Raw genomic sequence first — 19,853 nt, 5'->3', positions numbered from 1 at the left:
GGACCAAATGCAAATTGCTACCGCGGGATGTGATTGGTTAGGATGCGTTCTCGCGAAATCTCGCGATATCAGTTCCCGTTATTCATTAACTTTTGTACGAATTAAGAGATATAATATAATAATATTCCTATGTACAAAAAAGACATATGCGTATTTAAGAATTTATTTGTCTGGAAAAAAATAGAGTTTATGACAAAAGAGGACTTTAATTTTTTTTCTCGGCGGACCGGAAGTTGCTGCGTGCGACCTCAGACGCTGTCACTTGGAGCCGAGCGTCAACACGGCCGCTCCGTGGCCCCGTGCTGAGCCGAGCAGCAGCGGTCAGGAGGCGGCACGGTCGGTGTCCGCCGTGTCGCAGCTGCCATGGCCGCTCCCGCCAGCGCGCCGCCCGCCTCGAAGAAGAAGCACGTCCGCTTCGCACAGCTGGAGGAAGACGACGGCGACGACGACAACGACGAGCAGGAGGAGGACACCTTGTTCGACAAGAGGAAGGACGCCAGCCGGGCTCCGAGGAGCGCCGTCAAGCTCGTCGCGCCGGGCGGCGGCGGCGGTGACGTCGGCCAGTGCGGACGCTGGATGATCACGCTGACGCTGTGCGCGTCCTTCCTCGGGCTGGTACGACAATGTGTCGCTATTGTCACGATTTGTCACAACGATGTGGTTGAGTTGCGTGTTTTTTTTATTTTTTAACGTCTGCAGCGTGCTTATTTGCACGTCGCTCTGTCGACGTCACGTTCCTGTTGTAGAGGTGGGCGTGGCTGACCCTTGCCCCCCGCCTCACCTGACCCGCAGGTCGACCTCGTGGTCCCACGTCATTAAACTCGGCGACTCGTACCGACAAATCCGTCTACTGTACGACTTTCAGAACGTCATGTTCAAATAATTTCATTCAAAATTCAAGATAATGCTCCGTTAGTCACAAAAGTGGGACATTTGCATTGTCGCGGCCAAAAAGACTATAATAAACCGTACAGCATTAAAAAAATGCATTATCCAGTCTGAAAATATAAATGTGTATTATAAAAAATTTATGTACAGTCAGAATATATATGTACAGAGCGGATATATACACATATTCAACCTAAGAAAACACTTTATTGGATGTGTGTGTGTGTGTGTGTGTGTGGTCAGCTGCAAGGTCTGTTCTGTCGTCGGTCGGAAGAAAAGACCGATATCTCTCCTTCACACCTGATAGAACTTTAGTGTCTTGACCATATATATATATATGTGTGTGTGTGTAAAGTACAGACCAAATGTGACCATTTACATTGGTAGATTCTCACTGAAGGCATCAAAACTATGAATGAACACGTGTGGAGTTATGTACTTAATAAAAAAAAGGTGAAATAAGTGAAAACATGTTTTATATTCTAGTTTCTTTGCTCTGGTTACTGCTTTGTACACTCTTGGCATTCTCTTTATGAGCTTCAAGAGGTCGTCACCTGAAATGGTTCTCCAACAGTCTTGAAGGAGTTCCCAGAGGTGTTTAGCACTTGTTGGTCCAGCTCACCCCAAACCATCTGGATTGGGTTCAGGTCCGGTGACTGTGGAGTCCAGGTCTCCACTTTTTGTTAAGTACATAACTCCACATGTGTTCATTCATAGTTTTGATGACTTCAGTGAGAATCTACCAACGTAAATGGTCATGAGAATAAAGAAAACACATTGAATAAGAAGGTGGGTCCAAACTCTTGGCCTGTACTGTGTGTGTGTAATATATATATGTCGATGTCTGCTTTCTCAGCTTTTTTATTTTTAATAAATTTGCCATAGCCTCATGTAACCCCCTCCCTTCATTTCCATTATGGTTGTGTGCAAAATTAATCAATTTTGGATTAAGGCTGACGTGGGGAAAAGTGATGCGCTTCATATGTGGAGAAACATTAACGTTTTTATTCCTCCGTTGTAGGGAATGTGCATCTCTGTCTTGGGTCCCACGCTGGAAGACTTGGCCACCAACGTCAACATGAACATCAGCAATATTTCGTACATTTTCGTGGGCCGCTCTGGGGGCTACATCGGGGGCTCGGTGGTGGGGGGTATACTCTTCGACTGCATGAACCCACATTTACTGCTGGGTAAGAGCTCGAAATCTCACACGGCCGGAGAAAATACAATCCGAGCGATGTAGCCACAACAAAGCACGAAGCCCAGGAAAGTTGTTTTAAAAAAAAAATTAATTTTTATTAATACATTTTATTAATGTAATAATAAAGTGCAGGGAACCACTGAACTTCGATTACACTCTAAATGAGAAATATAAAGGCATTATTTTAATCAGCCCTGTGCATTAAAAATTATTAATTTGTCCTCGGCTGTTGTATAATAAATGACAGTAATTTAAATCTGTAAATCGTGACTTTGGATTGGGAATTTTACCACCTTTCAAAGTTGTATTCTAATTCCACGCGCTATTTTAGAAGCGTAACAAAAAAATGACCTTCTGATCTCCCAGGGTTCTCCATGCTGATCACGGCCTTCGGCATGTTCGCCATCCCTTTCTGCAAAAAGGCGCTCCTGCTCGCGGCGCTGATGTCCTGCATCGGAATGTCGATGGGCTTTTTAGACACGGGTACGAACGACGGGGGTTGAATTGACTTAACGAACTGTTAATTTGCATACGCATGAGAGCAGGAGAGACTCTGCTGGTGTGTTGCAGGCGGCAACGTCCTGATCCTGTACACGTGGGGGGACCAGTCCGGGCCCCACATGCAGGCGCTGCATTTCAGCTTCGCCGCCGGGGCCTTCGTCTCGCCAATCATCGCCAAGATGATCTTCGGAAAGCCCCACGCGAAGGGCGGCAACGGCACAGACGGCCTGGAGGTCGGCGCGGCCAAGGCCGCCAACTCGTTCCTGCCGTTCGCGCGCGGGAAGGACGAGGCGCTCACGTCCATGTGGTCGTACGTGGTGATCGGGCTGTTCGTCCTCGCCGTCTCGCTCCTGTTCTTCATCCTCTACTCCTGCGGCACGCCCACCAGGGACCGGTCCCGCCAGCAGCAGGGCGGGGCCGCGGCGGCCAAGCACCACGCGGCGCTCATCGGCCTGCTCTCCGTCTTCTTCTTCTGGTACGTGGGAGCCGAGGTGGCGTACGGCTCCTTCATCTTCACCTACGCCAAGGACTACGTCCACATGGGCCAGGCCCACGCCGCCGGCCTCAACTCGGTGTTCTGGGGCACGTTCGCCGCCTGCCGCGGCCTGGCCATCTTCTTCGCCGCCTGCATCTACCCCGGCACCATGATCCTGCTGAGCCTGGCGGGCTGCACCCTCGCGGCGCTGCTGCTGACGCTCTTCAGCCGCGAGGCGGCGGCGCTGTGGTCCTGCACGGCCCTGTACGGCGCCGCCATGGCCACCACCTTCCCCAGCGGCATCTCCTGGGTGGAGCAGTACACCTCGGTGACGGGCCGCTCGGCGGCCATGTTCGTGGTGGGCGCGGCGCTCGGGGAGATGGTGCTCCCCGCCCTGACCGGCTTCCTGTTGGGGAGGCCATCGCTGCGCGACCTCCCGCTGCTCATGCTCCTGTGCCTGGTCACCGCCACCGTCACCTCCGTCCTCTTCCCGGTCATGTACAAGCTGGCGGCCGCGCCCGCCGCCCCCGAGCCCGACGACGAGTACCGGCGGGCCCTGCTGGACTCGGACGAGCGGGCGGAGGAAGAGGCGGAGCGGTGGAACGACGCCGACTTCGAGGTGATCGAGATGGACGAGGCGGGTCCCGGCGTAGCAGCGGCCACGGCCACGCCCTCAGCGGCAGACCCCCTGGCCCACGACCGGGAGAAGAACGACTGAGACGTCACGATCGGGAGCGTAGTGGCGGGAAAACGACCCAATAACGGCGCCACTTGTCCAGAAATAATCACCGTAATTACGCTCGTGGTCTTTTTTTTAGTTTGCAGGAGGGATTCCATGAGCGCCGGAAACGTGACCTTGTGCTCCGCTCCGGTTTACTTGGTGTTCGATTTTTCCTTTTTTTTTTTTTTTTTTTTTTTTTTAGTTAGCACATCTCCCGCCTGTTCTCCCGTTTTGCAGGGACGGTGTGAACGTCCACGCTGGATTCGCGTCTCGCACGTTGTGTTCAGTCACCAAGTAATAACACTACGTCTCTCTCGTGAGTTTTCATCAGTTCTCGTTACTGTAACGTTTTCTTCACGTCGGGTTGAAAAATGTTCCGGCAGGAGAACAAAAAATGGATGACGTTCGATTCCTGTTTATCGTAATTTTTGAAAATATTAATTTGAAGTTTTTTGCTAGCAGTTTGACTGCGACCAACCTGCGTTTATTGAATGACGGCCTTTTGCACTTTATTGTAAAATCAGAAGGATTAATTATTATTTTTTAATTTTTCATTAAAAGAAAAAAAGTTTGAATGTGTGATATTTTACACCTTCTCTCTGAATGAATTTTTTTTTTTTTAATTCATGCGCTCTTATAATCAGTTTCACACAGGGTCCATACATTACATTTTATTATTCCAATATTCAACCTCCACCCACTGAAAAGTCCAATAAAAACAAAAAGAAACACACTTCTTTTTTTTTTTTTTTGTACAAGTATACAAATACACAAGTCCTGTGTAGATTTTTTTTTTTTTTTTTTATATTATAGAATCAGTCTTTACATAGGTAGGTAACATATACTGTTTAGCATAGAGAAAGCATTAGAAATGTGTCTTAAAAAAAAAAAAAAATATGCACAAGGAAATAATTATATACTCTCGCCATAAATTATCAAAAGAACGTATTGCAACAGTCCCAGAAGTTAGTAAAAACTCTGACAGGTCAATCATCTAGTGCCACAGGCCCAGAGTTCTGAGGCTATGTGCAGGAAACGGACAAACAAAACGCGGAGTAAAGACGCTGACGATGGCACCCGAAACAGAATTACTAAAAAACGGCAACGCATCGTCGCTCCATCATCATTTTTTTTTTTTTTTTTTTTTGCCTGCTTCTTTTTTTTATGCCAATACACACCAAGACTTCAAATCTCCACTTTGACGAGGACTACTTACAAAAGATTGCAGTAAATATAAAAATGACCCCAACCCACCAAGAGTACTCGAGTCTCCACCGGGCCGTTGACTTTATAAACTGCTACAGCGCGTAGGAAATGAATTTAAAAAAATTGTTCATCATCGGGCCGAGCATGACGGCATCATGTTGAAGAGAAAAAACCCTCAAATCAGCAGATGATGATGATGACGATGATGCTGCTCTGCGTGGGCGGTAAATACTCCGGTGACGTACAGATCGGCCCCCCGCGACAGGGGACAAATCAAAGCACCATTCCAAAAAACAAACCGTACGAAGAAAAGAACAAAACAAACCAAAAAAAAAAAGCGTTTAGCACCAAGACAGTGGTGTGCGTCGGGCGGGGTCAAAACTGCTCCAGCAGCTGACGGAGGTAGGCGCCCTTGGACAGCTGCCGGTTGACACGGGACAGCCTGTAGAGGACGGGGCAGTCCAGCGAGACGCACGGTGCCTGCCGCTCCACGCCGCCGCCGCAGTTCCTGCAAATCTGAACGCAAGTTCACGTCAGGATCACAAGCGAAGAGGTGGAAAAACTCAGATATGTTCATTTTACAATAAATCGAATAAAAAGTTCGTAACGGAGATGTTAAACGAAAAAAAACGAGATCAACTGACTACAGACTCGCCATTTCCCGTTTTCGTACGTAGTTCTGACGACAAAAGTCGCTGTATATTCAAAACCAGAAAAAAAAGCCTCTGCATTCGCCTAAATTAACCTCAGTATCTGGTACATTTAACACGATTTCATCTTCAAATAATCAAGAATATCACAACAAGAACTATCGTGTAAAAAAGTAAAGTAAAAAAAAAAAAAACAACTGCCAGCCAATCAAATCAATCAGTAGTGTTTCCCCCCGGAGATGCGTCGGCCAATCAGGTCACGGGCGCGATATGGTTTCAGACCTTGAGCAGCTGGTCCTGCTGGCTTTCCCACAGCCTCAGCTCCTGGTGCAGCGTGACCACCACCCGTTGGGGCTCCGCCCGACAGCGCTCGCACACGCCCAGCTGGGTCAGCTCGTCACACACCGGGCAGTGCAGCGTGGTGAAGTATTGCGAGATGGTGCCCTTCCTGCCCGCCTCCTCGCCGGCGGCTGAGCACGACGCCTTCTGGACCTACAAACATGTCAAGCACCCAAATTACTCATCCTTCAGACGCTTATGTCAGCGCAACGTTAGAAATGTAAAAACGTCTGTACATACAGGCTGGTAGTAGCCTAGTGGGTAACACACTTGCCTATGAACCAGAAGACCCAGGTTCAAACCCCACTTACTACCATCGTGTCCCTGAGCAAGACACTTAACCCTGAGTGTGTCCAGGGGGACTGTCCCTGTAACTACTGATTGTAAATCGCTCTGAATAAGGGCGTCTGATTAATTCTGCTACAAGACTAGAAAACGCAATGAACGGTACAGACCACCAGATGGCGCTTAAGTAAAAAAAAAAAAACAACAACAACAAAACACAACATCTGGTGCCACAGAGCGGAACTGATCTCAAAATTCCCATGGCATTTTCTAACAGATAAAAAAAAATAAAAAAAATCAGCCAGTTCATTGTGCTGTGACAAAAAAAAAAAAAAAAAATATATATATTTTAGCACAAGCAGACTTGCCCTTTTGTTTCATGGTTTTAAATCGGATAGTAAAGCAATCTTGAGAGAAAATATCAACGTTGACTGGATTCCTCGCTCACCCTGGGCAGCTCCTGGTACCAGCTGAAGACGTCGACGCCGATGAGGGTGAAGATGCGCGCCAGCGGTGGCAGTATCTGCTTGGTGATGTAGTAGGTGGCGTTGAGGCGCAGGGCGGGGTCCTGCAGCACCTCCAGGGGGCGTCGCACCAGCTGGATAAGGGGCATGCCCGGCACGCCGTACACAATCACGTAGGGCACCCTCTCGCCAACGCGGGGCTCCAAGCGACGGTCATATGCCATCAGCCGCCTGCGGTTTACAAAAACACCAAAAATATTATAATAATGTTAATTATAAGGGGGTTGAATATTTTAGGATGCAAACAAACCAATTAGTTTTTTAATGCACTGAAAGTAAAACAAATGCATGCAATTTCTTCGACTCGTGCACACACACACACACACACACACACACAAATTGCAGAGCACTCCCTTTAACAGAGTCTCAGAAATCAAATTTTTCAACCCATTAATGGCTGTGTTGCTAAGCAACAGTCCCAGGTACAGTAGACTGAAGCCAACAGCAGTGAGTAGACAATAGGCATTGTGGGAAATCAGTAAGTGGGTTCATACCGTTAAAGAGTCTGGACACACACACACACACACACACCTGGTGAGCTCCAGAGCAGGGATGCACGCCCCAGGTCGGTAGGAGCCGCTGCCCCGGTACTCCTTGGCGAAGGTGAGGTCCTGCATGCTGGCCCGGGACTCCAGGACCTTCACGCACTGCCTCTGCACGTACTGCTTCACCTGGCTGACGTCCCGCGTCTCGAACAGCAGCTTGATGGAGCGCTCCAGGATCTACACCCGGAGACACCATCATCACACTCGCACGTCAAACCGAGCAGCAGTTCACCGTTCCACCAAAATAAAGAAAGCGTGCATTAAAAACGTGTTTGTTGTAATTATGCGCGTTATTAGTACACGTTTGAATTGGGTTTTTTTTTTATTGGGGCGAGCGGCGTTCGTGTCTACGTGTTCAGACGGATGGGAGCGTGCCCTGGCCACGTCGGCGACACGTGCCGGTGAAATCCGAGGAGGACGTGCTGCGATTTGAAGAGCGCTGGTTACCTTGGCAACAGCGGGGCAGCCGTCTCGACGCACGGTCTCTATCCCCTTGGCATCGAACACCGGGTCCTTCTGCTCCAGAGTCTCGTACATGTAGCCCACGTAGCGCTTCTTTGTCTGCAGAACGCACGGCAGATACACCTGCACACACACACACACACACACAAACACACAAACTTCAGAATTATGTACAAAATTATATTTCAAATAGCGTAAATCCCGGCATAGAAGCCGCTACTTGTTTCTCGCGCTGTGATGATTGAGGCTCATTTATGGATTTTTTCCTGGCTAACTAGCTTCCTGCCGCCACCCTCGGACCGCCGAAATTACCGAACTCACCGAACTCACTCACACTTCAGTTCTTCAGATCAGCCATTTTGCACTTTGTGCACAGAACAGGCGCGAAGAAACGCACACGACGCGGCCTCCGGGTTAGAAGCCATCAGTCTGGCCGCCGAGGGAGGAAACAGAGCTGCAGCGCGTCAGGTCGAGGCCACAGGAGGACGATGGCGATCAATTAGTGATAAATTTCCTTTTCCGACAAAGCGTGTGACATAGTTATCGCATTCGATCAGGCTGTTCAATGACGATACCGTACTGAAACTTCAGTACGGTCAAAAGCACGCTTCTGAAAAAAGCCTTTGCAGTATGTATGTAGCTGTGGATATTACTGCCATTTAATTTATTAAACGTAAATGAACTTTAAATTAACACATCTTGTTGTGTTAATATCTCACATTTCAACTGGGACACATGCGGCTTATAGAAGTGCGGCTTATTCATTTCTTTACATTTCTTTTAAAAGTCGGTAGCTGTGGCATCTAGATAGGAGTGCTCTATAGTAGGAGATTTACGGTACACACACAAAGATGCCATTTCAGGTAACATAGCATACATACACACACACACACACACACACACACACACTCCTCACCTTCTCAAACTTGAGCTTGACGGGTTTGGGGTTGGTGGCGGTCACCGCCTCGGCGATCTCGTGGCCGATCTTGAAGGCCTGCTCCTTGGTGGCCCCCTTCAGCAGGACAAACATGCTGCGGACGGGCGAAGCAACAAGGTCAAGCCGGAGAGCCCCGCGGCGACGTTCCCGCGGCGACGGTGCTTACCTGTCGGTGTCGCCGTACACGACCCGCGCGCCCCACTTCTTGGTGTCGTTCACCAGCTTGATGGCCCTCTCCAGCGTCTCCCTGGCCTTGTGGACGATGCTGTCCCCGACCTGAGAGCACAGGAGCAGGAGGGGGCGGAGCAACTCATTACCACGCCTCTTACACAACGGTACGAATCTGAAAATGCGTAATTTATTATAAATAATGCATTTTATAAAGATTAATGCATTTCCAGACAGAACACCTCACCAAAATCCTAAAATCGAATCAACTATCCGGTTCATTTCTAGATGGTGAAACAGAAATTGGGGGGTAGTAGCCTAGCGGGTAACACACTCGCCTGTGAACCAGAAGAGCCAGGTTCAAATCCCACTTACTACCATCGTGTCCCTGAGCAAGACACTTAACCCTGAGTGTCTCCAGGGGGAGACTGTCCCTGTAACTACTGACTGTAAGTCGCTCTGGATAAGGGAGTCTGGTAAATGCTGTAAATGTAAATTAATTTCTTCAGTCTCCTCCTTCACGTCCCTGTAACGGCCTGTTTTAAGCTGGAGATGTCCCACCTCGACGCTGGGCATCCTGCCGGAGAAGCTGGCGGCGGTGTAGCCGAAGGTGACGTTGGCGATGAGCTTCAGGCCCAGCTGCCTGGCGTGCAGCAGGCGGGTGAGGGCCTTGTCGCTCTTGCAGGCCTTCATGGACTGCTTCACCATGATCCGGGTGTCCAGGATCTCCTCCAGCATCCTGGGCAGGACGCCCCGGCGTACAGACGACTGAACGGCGGGACGCAGAGAGAGATTTAGAATTTTTTTTTAATCACCATCACACTCCGTACGTACCGTGTGAGAGCCGTACCTTCACGAAAGCGATGCCGTTGGGCGAAACTGTGATGTCATTGCGGAGCTGGTGGAGAAGGTCCGGGGGGACTCTGAGGGACGTACAGCCAAACCGAAACTCGTCGTGCCTGAGAAAACCGGGACGTGAGCAAAAAAAAAAAAAACGAGAAGCACAACTGCGGCGACGGACATGGTGAAACGACAGAGAGTCTCTTACGTTCCCAGGCTCTCCACGTGGCCCAGGCACGTGGAGAAGCAGTAGTTGTAGGCGATGACGATGGAGGGGTAGAGGGACTGGAAGTCCAGCACCACCACCGAGTTGCTGTAGAAGCGCGACTCGGGCTCCATGACCAGCGGGATGCACTGCGGCGCCCTCTGCTGGGCCCTCTGCTGCGTGCTGGGGGTGACGGGGATGTAGTTCATGGGCTTGGCGATGCGCAGCATCATGGACTCCACGCGGTACTGCAGCCGAGCGAGGAGAGACAGGCGAGTTAGCGGCGGGCGCCACACTGCGTCCTCGACGGAGGGGAAAACGTCCTTCTATCGAGGTTCTTAAACAATTTCCATGACTTTTCAAATATGAAATTTCTGTGCAAATGTAAAAAATGTAAAAAAAAACACAAAAAGTCAAATTGTTAAACTAAACTGAACTTAAAAGGACAGTGTTTCTGCCTCCAAGCAAAACAGACCCCCATCAGGTTCTGGCGTAGATCATCAGCTGTACGTGACATGACTTTTAAAAGGGGACACGGCTGCGGAGGAGCCGCGGTTCACTACGCTGGAGGCCTGCGCCAGTTCTGAACGTGTCTCGCGCAGTCTTACGGGAGCCGTACGTCCATGTGTCAATCACATTTCAACGACTTTTCCAATTTCACGGTCCAAAACTTTTTCAAGGCCTGGAAAAATTTAAGGAGCGTAGGAACCCTGTTCTATATTTCTCGGCATTATCAAGGTCCTCTTTGTTCAGAGAAAAGCGGCTTCGGGACGTTTCAAACTCAGTAACCTTATAGCCATGTGAATAAGATGCACACACGCGCGCTCTGAATATCACACGTGCACAGCGAAGCGAGTTGTAATGCGACCCTAAGAAGAAAAAAATCGAAACGATCATGAAGGAGGTAATTATTGAAATGTTGCTTACGATTAAACAAATAAGGTAGTCGATAAAAGAAAAAAAAAATCTATACGGGTGTAATGACGTACTCTCTTGCGATTTTAATTTCTCAAGATTATGACTGAAAATGTGCACCGAAGTCACAGCAAAGGTACATTTTTATTATGTGCTACGTGTGGCAATAATTACATAGATAAAAAAATTAATTATTTAAAATAGGAAATGAAAACATCATTAAATAACTCAATATGACAGGAATTATAAAAGCATTATTAATGAATAAAAATGTGTTTATTTAAATTGAGCACATTCAGCGCAGTGTGATTTTTTTTGGCAATCTTTTCAAGTGGGCGGGACTAACGCTGATCGAGCCTGACGTTGAACGGACGATTGGTTTGGTCTGATTTAGCCTGTGCTCCTTTCCAACGTGACGCTGTCATTCATGGAGCTGGTAGGACTACATCGAAGCAGGGGACGCTGGGTCTGAACATGTGGCGGGCAAAGGGGAGTTATTCCGGCACGTTCTGACAATTTCTTCAGCGTGGGTCAGCAGTTCGTCATGCTTAAATGAATAAATTGAAAACTATTTCAATGGTGTTATAAATCGTGTGTATATCAGTTCAGTAAATTACGCTCTCACCTGCGAGCCTCTGGTCAGCACGTGGTAGAACTGGATGCCAAAGACGCGGGCGAGCTCGCTGGTCCTGCCCACGAGGTCCTGCTGCTGCAGCAGCTGCATGGTGCCACACACTCGGCTCATGTAGTGGTCTACCACTTTCCACCTGCAGCCACACACACACACACACACACACACACACACACCAGCTGTTTCAGTTTGTCATCCTTTGCTATTTTAATCACTGAATAACATGGTGGTAGCAGCCTAGTGCGTAATAAACTCGCCTCTGAAGCAGAAGACCACAAAGTCCCCGGTTCAAACACCACATACTACCATTGTGTAGTAACTGAGCAAGACACATGACAATGTGAGAATAGGTTCATTAGATTATTACTACAATTACAGTTCACACTGCTGTTCCTGAGACTGTGGTGTAGGATAAATTCATTTTAAACACGAGACTGCATGGTAAATTGAAGTTTCTGCGTACCCGGGAACATTCCTCACCTTGCATTGACAGTTTCGCCGTGGTTTTCATTTAAAAAGGGTTAAACCCACCTGTACAGGTGAGTGGCGTGGTCGAACCAGTCCGAGAGCGTCCGGTGGCTGTAGAGAGGGAAGCGTTGGTGTAGGATGTGAAAGGCCACGTTCTCGAAGCTGTAGCTGGTCAGTGTTGCCTGGGGAACCCGAGGAGGAAAACATTACACTGTGTAACGTAATCCTAATCTCAGGATAATCCCTGGGGACTAAATCCACTGCGCTGGTTTCTCACATTATTTGGATTATTTAAAACCACAAAATGGCTGCTCTGGATGTTACCCATCAAACAAATGAATGTGAAGTTGAGTGGGGTTTACTGGTAGTACCTCGGTCTTCATCACCCTCCAAAGGTTGAGGACGATGCGACCTACGATGTGGATCTCGGTCATGGTGTCGGCACCATATTCGTCCCTTTCCGCGGCAAAGCGGTTTTCCTTGGAGTCACCTGTAGAAGAAAAATGGCAGGACGTGTAATAACTACAACTGAATCTGGGCCACAATGTTTAACCAAGAGACTGGTAATAACTGGTGATTAGGCTCGTCAGAATCCGGAATTATGAAACTAACGTCGAGGGGAGACCGTAAACTCCTGGATTAGGATTTGAGGAGCAGTGATGGAAATAATGGAATTGAAATAACAGTGTTACTGGGAAAAAATAATTAATTATCCAATTACTGTTTCCATGGTTACAAAATGCTGTTACCGACATTAACGTGGAACATTACTGTAATTAATTGGTTTCATCCGACCTGCCACAGGAGCAGCGAAGATTTTCTTTCCTTTGGTGAGGGGCGAGACAACTGCACATGTGATGATTGGCTAAGATTAAGTTAAATGATAAGGCAATCAATCAGAAGCAGCGGTGGGCGGGTCTTTACACAATGGAGATCTGAAATGGAGCGGTTTACAGTAGAAAATACAGATGTGACTTTTCCCTTGTTGGAATTAAAGGCAAGAAATGTAAATGTTAAATTAAAAACTATTCCTTGGAACTAAGTCTTAATCCACTTTGGTAACAACAATTCAAATCTGACGAAGCTCCTCCCATCGTCTTACGCATCATCAAAACTAGCAGCCAAACCCTGGTTTAACTAACATGAGCTCTGCCAACCAACAAATATTTTTGATATATTGGAACAAGTTACTTTCGCTGGTAACTAGTTACTTTTATAATGCTGTAAGAAGAAGTAACTAGTAACCATGACTAATGTGCTCAGCGCTGTTGAGGAGTGTAATGCAGGATTCCAGTCTCCCTACATTTTCCCTGTGGAAATTTACTAAATGTTTAGAACCTAGAGCTACGTTGAACGTTGTTGAACAGTGACATGTATTAAAAAGTACGTTGAGAACGGCCACACTTTCACATGTTCACTCTTGACCAGAGCTCAACCATCAAGATCTAAACTTACACGACCATTATAAACAAAGTTAAGAATGCGGCGGCATACCCGGCACTCGCGAAAGCTCCTGGCACAGGTCCACACCCAGCGTCGATGCCCGCTGGAGGAGGTAGCCCCACGAATGCAACTGCACCTCGTAGCCTAATAAGATGTCTGGGTCGAACCTGGCATCACAGATACAGAGGGGGATGAAAAAAAAAAAAGACTCTGGAATTAACATATAATCTATAAAGTATATAGCTATACTGCTGCACTAGGGCTGAATGATTTCAAGAAAATATCAAATTGCAATTATTGTTGTTTTTGCAAGTTAATTTTTGCAACTGGTACACACTTTCTGATCATGTCGATGACTTCCTGGAACAGCTCCTTCTCATCAGTGGCATAGGAGACCTGCAGGCCCGACACACCTGATCTGACCAGCAGAGGTGCGGTGGCCCTGGAACCTGAAGGTGGGCAAAAGGGCATCAGAGAGTAACGCTACATGAAAGCTTGCACGCTGTGCACTGGTCCAACGTACACTAGAATGACCTCCAGAAACTAGAAGAGCATCGCCCACCTTCTCCCCTGGCGTGGACGTCTTTGTCCACCACAATAGCTCCGGTCAGCTGGAGCCTATCGGAGTCTGGAAGTGGTGAGTCTGAGGTGAAGCAGTAGAATAAGGCACAGATGGGGTCGAACTCCGGGTCTGGCTCCAGGTCCCGGCGGGTCCGAGCGTGGAGCTCCATGCTCATGAGGGTCAGGTGCTGCACCTGAAGAACATCAATTAGGACCGTCAGTTTAGAGGCTGCATTCAACAACTACATTCAGGCTCGGACATGGCAGGCAAAGCCATGACAATCAATCGTCCCCTTGCTTCTCTCCTTTGGTGTCGCTGAACACCAGGCTCACCTCATGAAGAGCTTTGGCCTCCTGAAGGTTCTGCATGCTGACTTTGAAGCCGTACGAGTTGCTGATGGACGGGCCCTCAATCTGAGACGTGTCTCTCTTTGGAACATTCATGGTGGTGAATTGATTCTGCGAATGGGGCAGAAAAGCATGTTGTCACGTGGACACCAAAAGGTCGTGAGTAATAAACACTGCTGGCAAAAGTGATAGCCCGACGGGGCTCTCAAAAGTGATTAATTATTGGATGGGCAAACATAACCTTAATATATCTAACATTTGTTCTTATAAGAGAGAAATGGGAGACTGGGTCTTCAGTGGGATGAGATGGAATAAAATGAGCGAGAACCTTCATCTGAGTAGTCAGGAGGACCCTCCTCAATGCATCTGTGTGGCCTCCCCATCTGTGTCTGCGTGACTGGGGATCTGCTTCTATAAAGAAACCAAAGTACATTTGGAAACAAGTTGCATTTCTAGAAATTATTCAGTTGGCTGCTAAGTTGTCCAATTTTCAAACTGGCACTAAGTGCTAAACGTGACTCTCATTGTCAAAGGTGTCCTTACCATGAGAAACCCCGATTTTATAAACGGGCGGAGTGTAAAGTGGGAGGAGCGTTCTGGATCTGGATTTAAACTCATGCCCGTCAATACATCACATTAACATCGTAAATGTTGAGGATGTGTTACACCAACGAACCAGCAACCAGCGGCAGTTTGAAACAGCGGCCTAAAACATGCTCCAGAGTCAGCCAATCAGGATGAGGCTTACCTTCAGCCACAGGAGGACTGCTGCCAGACTCCACCTGGGTTTTGTTTCTCCTTCGCTTGGTGCTTACTGGGGTGCTGTGCAGGAGACAGGGGCTGGACGTATTCCCATCCAAGAGCCTGGTGGGGAACGGGGAGGGGCTGAGGAGGTCTTTCTGGGGAAGGCTTTCCGGTGAAGTGCAGTCTGGGTCACTGGAACCGCTAAGACGAGGCGTGTGAGTAGGGCTTGGCTGGACGGCTTGCTGCCATGGAGGCAACAAAGGAGAGTCTGGAGATTTAGGTTCCTCAAGAGTGTCTTTGCCTTCATCTTTTGAACTTGTGTCCGCATCATTTTTCACGTCCTCAGAATCTCTCTCAACTTGAGAAATTGAAGGTTTTAAACTCTTCTTTCTTAGTTCTTTCTTAGTACCGTCAAGTGATGCTACATCATGAAGCTTACTGGACTTCTTAACTTCTCCATGCTTATCTTTGTCCTGCTTTGTGTTTCCAGTCTCCTGTTCCACAGTAAAATGCCTCTCTTGCTGAAGATGTTGAAACTGTTTTCTGGCTTGCAACCATACCTGTACCTTCTCTCGACTTGGTGCACTCCTGCAAGGCAACAGAACAACCTTCCGATCCCCCAGAGAAGATGGGCTGCGATCTGATTGGCCCTTGGTGGATTCAGAAAGTCCAGCCCCCTGTGGCGGGGAGGAACCTGCTTGCGTCATCGCGGCAAAGGCTGCTTTCCAAAAGTGCAAACCCTCTGAGGATAAGTCCCCAGTGAACTCCACCAGCTCATTCACCATCCGGGTCTCAACGGTCAGTTTCCGTCCACCGATCTCTCTAGAGGGACACGTTAGAGGACAGGATCTGAGTTAAAAGCAAACAGATTAAATCTACTTTACTTGCACGTATTTGTGTTGATGTTCCATCTTACCTTGGTTTTAGGGGAGCATCGGCCGGGTCGCTGCAGAAAGGTTCTTGATAAGTTGCCTCGGAGAGGTCAAAATCCAAAAGGGTGGTGAGGATTTCTTCTCGGCTTGGAGGAGACATGAGGGGCTTAAGAATATGTGCACCACCAGGCCCTTTGAGAGACTGGCCGCCAGTCTTCATCTGTGAGAGGGAACTGACAGATCGCGGGGAGCTGCTGGGCGTCGTTGAGGTCAAATGGTCATTTCCGTCCGCGAACCCCCCCAATGGGGACATTGCACTTTCGGCAAAGGAAGCGGACGTCAATGGCGAAAAAGGGTCAATGGAGAAGAACAAGTCTCTCTTCTCGCAGTGAAAACCTTGAAAGTGACTAAGTCCATTCTTCCCAACTGATGACTCAAATAGAGAGAGATGTTTTGAGATGTCACCATTTTCACCAGAGGATTTGTCGAAAAGGTCCGGACTGAGTGGCACGCCTTCTTTGTGGCACTCAGAAATACTTGGCGGATCCTCCGCTGCCACTGGCACATCCTTGAGCTTCTGGTCTGGAATAGGCTCCTGGCTCACGTCACTCAAGAATTTCTGTGGCAGGTTCTTGTCGGTCACCACAAACTGACTACCTGAGTAGAGACTTGAGAACTCCGTCTGACCAATTGCATTGATGTCAAAGTTGTAGTTGCTGGGAAGTTCTGGGGACAAACTGTCTTCGATTGAGTAGCAGCTGTCGGAGAGGAACGTTGGGCTGTCACCGGACATTTGATGTGCTGGTTCAATGCACTGAGGGGCATTTTTGCCTCTCCGGCATTTAGTTTGTTTCTCCTTTGGGGATTGCATTCTGGGTGCCCTGGGTTTTCGTGGGGCTCTCTTGGCTTTGGCTGGTTTGGTTTCAGGGCTTTCGGTAGCGCTGACGGCCAATGCCTCTGCTCTTGCTGGCTCCTGCCCGCTTTTGTTTTGCCTCTTCTTAAGAAGTTCCTTCAGGACCGCAAGCCCTGAAGGCATTTCAGAATTCGGCAGCTTCTCGCCATTTCTAGCGCCAGGTTGGAGTTGTCCATCTTTGCTTGGCTCTTTAACCGAAACTATTGCTTGTACAGGTGTAGACTTAATCTCAAGTGGGGGAAACTGAACTTTTGTTTCACCCTTTGCCTTTTTTGAAGGACGTCTACGAGGTTTTGCAGGAATCTTAACGGAACTTTCCAAGTTCAGACTCTCTTCGTGTACAGGCTCAACCTGAAATTCATAAGGATTTTCAGGACAGGAAACTGAATGAGTCTTGGAGACTTTTCTTTGTAATCCCTCTGCTTCAGCCTCATTTGAGGTACTTGGGTGGTTCTGATCAACAGATGTACTGGTCTCAGCTGCAGGTTTTGTCTTGAGAAGTAAATCGGAACATTGGTTTGCCTCACCAATGCTGGACTCACATTCCTCTTTCTTTGGTTCAAAAGAAAACACCACTGTTTGTGTATTTGAGTCGCTGACACCAACTGGCAAAGGCTGACCCTTGGTCTCAGGTGCTGGCTGCTGAAAGCATGTCACCTCCTCTGAGGTGGGTTGAGATGGAGGAAGGTCTTCACTGCTGGTGGCGATGGGAACTTCATTTCCACTAACTTGTTTATTCTTACGAGGTCTTCGGGTCTTGCATCCACCATCCTGGCTACTGATGATATCTTTCTTTTTTCTTGGTGAAGTCTTTTGATTGCTTCTTCTCTTAGTGTTTTCTGGTTTGCCCTCCGATGACTTTGGGCCCTTTGACCTTTTTGGACTGCACGAGGCCTTCCTGGGCTTTCGAGCCCGTCTGCCTGTCAGACTGGAAGCAGCTTCTTGATATGGTGAACTAAGGCAGGGGTCGTTTAATGGGTTTATCAACTGATCGGTGGAACATGTTTCCATGACAGGGTCAGTAGGGGACCAACAGCGGGGCGGGGTCGAGTCAGTTGGGCTAGGAGCCCTCTCGGAAAGATAACCCAACTCCACCATCACATCAGAATACTCTTTATCATGATCGTCAGTGAGATCGTTGTAACACGGCCAGGGGGCAGGGAGGCTTTGCAGACGTAAACCACTTTTTGACCTTTTAGCCCTTCTAGCCCTCAGATTTTGTCTTGTCCTGGCTTTGGGTGGAATAATGGCCGCAACTTTCTTTGTTGTGGGGTTAACCCTGGCCTTCTTTTTGGGCTGTTTCTTGACCTTCAGTTCGCATGAAGGATATTTCACTGCTGTTGACTCGGGCACTTTAGGCCAATAGTCTTTCAGAGGAGCAAGTTTTCTATACTGCTCCAGTTTCTCGTTCGTCAACGTGACCCTCTTCTCTTCTGGGTCAACTCTCGCCATCTTAACCAACATATTCTTCTGGCCTTTGAACCGGTTGATTATGATATATTTAATGATAACCGGCGGCTCTTTTTTAGACATTTTCCGCCGCTTTTGATGCTTAAATTCCTGACCAGTCCCGTTTTCCCGGAGAGCCATTGTCGGTTTGAGGGTGTGTGAAGCACCGGAGTGCTCGCCATCTTCACTGTCGTAGCTCATTTTACGTTTGGCCCTCAATGTGTACTTGCTACCAGGTAGACTTGACACTTTGGTGCAAGTCACTCTGACTGGCAGCTGATCCAATGGTGTGAGTCTATCTTCAAGAGGACCCTCAGCTGGACCATGAGCAACAGGTGAATCGAGCTTTGGCTCCATAATCTCCAACTCTTCCTCAGATGCTTTACTCTTTGGGCTGACTGGAGCAGCTGATGTGATGTTTGTACATTGACTGTTTGGGGCCGGACTCTCTACAACACTGACCTTCCTCTGGCCAGTGGCATTAGACCTCTTTTTGTTCAGCTTCAGCCGAGAACGCCGCTGTTCCATCTGTTCAGATTTACCACAGCCTTCGTCTACCTTGCTTCCTAAAAGCTTTTTTGCTGGTCGTGTGAGACAGTTGGACAGGATCACGCTTGGGAAAAACTTGTAGTGTGCCTCCTGCTGGGCCACAATTGTCCTCTCTGTCTTGTTCTCTTGATAATCCTCGTACCTGATTTTCAGCTCGCCAACCTCTCCCTCGTCACCATCTTGGACCATTTCACTCTCTTCTGTGGACTCTTCCATGGGATTTGGAGCCTGGTCGTGGCTCCTTTGTAGAGGACCCTTACAGTCTTTCTGGTTAATTTCATCCGCCTTAGTTGGACAACTCACCATCTCAGAGTAACACAAGGAAAAGTTTGTGTGGGTTTGCAAGATGGACAAGTGGTTCTTTTCCATATTTTTAATACTGGTGTATTTCTTCCTGCTCTGAGTGAGCTTGGCATTCCCAAAAGGCAAGCTGTCAGGAACTGGCTTGTTGTACAGAGGATGCACAGACATGTTGTCAGCATCCGCTCTGTTGATCATAGTACACGGGATGGGGTGTTTCACCGGCTGAATGTAGGGTATCTTGTTGTTAACCCTGAAGCCCGCTGAACACTCGTCACTCTCCTGACGCGCAGCGCTCTTTGAGATGAAGAGCTTGTCCACTGGCTCTTCTTTATCCAGCGACAAGGCTTGCATGTGCTCAGGATGCTTGCACTCAAGGAGGACTTTGGCTGAAGAAGGGGACTCCATGTGGACGGTCTCGCTCCTGAAGGGGTTGAGCTTCACCAAGATCTTGTCGGTCGCGGTCAAGGATGAGTGCGACCTGGAGCCCTTATCAGTCAACGATGAATCTGAGAGAGAAAAAGATATGTGATATATGAATAATTCGATTTGAGATGTTGTTTTCATTTTGTTAGCATTTGAAGAGTTCTTATTATCAGCATCCAGCAACAATGATATTAAGAGCTCCATACGTGCAATACTGGTCTCCCGAAGGAACCACTGGATATTCATAAGGCAGGAAGTTGTCATTTAGGTCCAGTATTTGACTACAA

General features: G+C 48.2%; 2 protein-coding genes across 3 annotated transcripts in view; one reads left to right on the top strand and one right to left on the bottom strand.

Annotated features, from left to right (window-relative positions):
* Positions 1 to 242: 242 nt before the first annotated feature.
* Positions 243 to 3,968, top strand: mfsd4b (major facilitator superfamily domain containing 4B). The gene is made up of 4 exons (XM_029002355.1): positions 243 to 615; positions 1,910 to 2,078; positions 2,456 to 2,572; positions 2,660 to 3,968. Exons 1-4 carry the CDS (start codon positions 364 to 366, stop codon positions 3,781 to 3,783), a joined length of 1,662 nt encoding a protein of 553 aa, XP_028858188.1. The 5' UTR covers positions 243 to 363; the 3' UTR covers positions 3,784 to 3,968.
* A 944-nt stretch (positions 3,969 to 4,912) lies between these two features.
* Positions 4,913 to 19,853, bottom strand: part of rev3l (REV3 like, DNA directed polymerase zeta catalytic subunit) — a 40,551-nt gene continuing 25,610 nt past the window's right edge. The window contains exons 13-32 of one of the 2 annotated variants that reach the window (XM_029002353.1): positions 15,974 to 19,649; positions 15,062 to 15,879; positions 14,642 to 14,724; positions 14,299 to 14,424; positions 13,967 to 14,159; positions 13,742 to 13,853; positions 13,456 to 13,571; positions 12,333 to 12,451; positions 12,025 to 12,143; positions 11,488 to 11,629; positions 9,951 to 10,195; positions 9,753 to 9,861; positions 9,464 to 9,670; positions 8,901 to 9,010; positions 8,714 to 8,828; positions 7,783 to 7,920; positions 7,322 to 7,512; positions 6,715 to 6,961; positions 5,925 to 6,134; positions 4,913 to 5,508 (exon numbers count right to left, since the gene is read on the bottom strand). In XM_029002353.1, the coding sequence (XP_028858186.1) occupies positions 5,368 to 5,508; positions 5,925 to 6,134; positions 6,715 to 6,961; positions 7,322 to 7,512; positions 7,783 to 7,920; positions 8,714 to 8,828; positions 8,901 to 9,010; positions 9,464 to 9,670; positions 9,753 to 9,861; positions 9,951 to 10,195; positions 11,488 to 11,629; positions 12,025 to 12,143; positions 12,333 to 12,451; positions 13,456 to 13,571; positions 13,742 to 13,853; positions 13,967 to 14,159; positions 14,299 to 14,424; positions 14,642 to 14,724; positions 15,062 to 15,879; positions 15,974 to 19,649 (7,217 nt within the window). In that variant the 3' untranslated portion in view covers positions 4,913 to 5,367. The remainder of the gene's footprint in view (positions 5,509 to 5,924; positions 6,135 to 6,714; positions 6,962 to 7,321; positions 7,513 to 7,782; positions 7,921 to 8,713; positions 8,829 to 8,900; positions 9,011 to 9,463; positions 9,671 to 9,752; positions 9,862 to 9,950; positions 10,196 to 11,487; positions 11,630 to 12,024; positions 12,144 to 12,332; positions 12,452 to 13,455; positions 13,572 to 13,741; positions 13,854 to 13,966; positions 14,160 to 14,298; positions 14,425 to 14,641; positions 14,725 to 15,061; positions 15,880 to 15,973; positions 19,650 to 19,853) is intronic. The other variant, XM_029002354.1, reaches the window with a different exon arrangement.

This window comes from Denticeps clupeoides, chromosome 14, assembly GCF_900700375.1.
Source record: "Denticeps clupeoides chromosome 14, fDenClu1.1, whole genome shotgun sequence".
Taxonomy (NCBI): Eukaryota; Metazoa; Chordata; class Actinopteri; order Clupeiformes; family Denticipitidae; genus Denticeps; species Denticeps clupeoides.
Note: the sequence above shows the minus strand (reverse complement) of the source record. Positions and strands in the feature narration are given on the sequence as shown.

What these genes read in the sequence shown, in the direction of transcription:
- mfsd4b (XM_029002355.1), top strand. Translation starts at nt 364, where the DNA reads ATGGCCGCTCCCGCCAGCGCGCCGCCCGCCTCGAAGAAGAAGCACGTC. An exon ending in GCGCGTCCTTCCTCGGGCTG is followed by an intron (nt 616 to 1,909) that starts GTACGACAATGT and finishes CCTCCGTTGTAG; the next exon opens with GGAATGTGCATCTCTGTCTT. An exon ending in GAACCCACATTTACTGCTGG is followed by an intron (nt 2,079 to 2,455) that starts GTAAGAGCTCGA and finishes CTGATCTCCCAG; the next exon opens with GGTTCTCCATGCTGATCACG.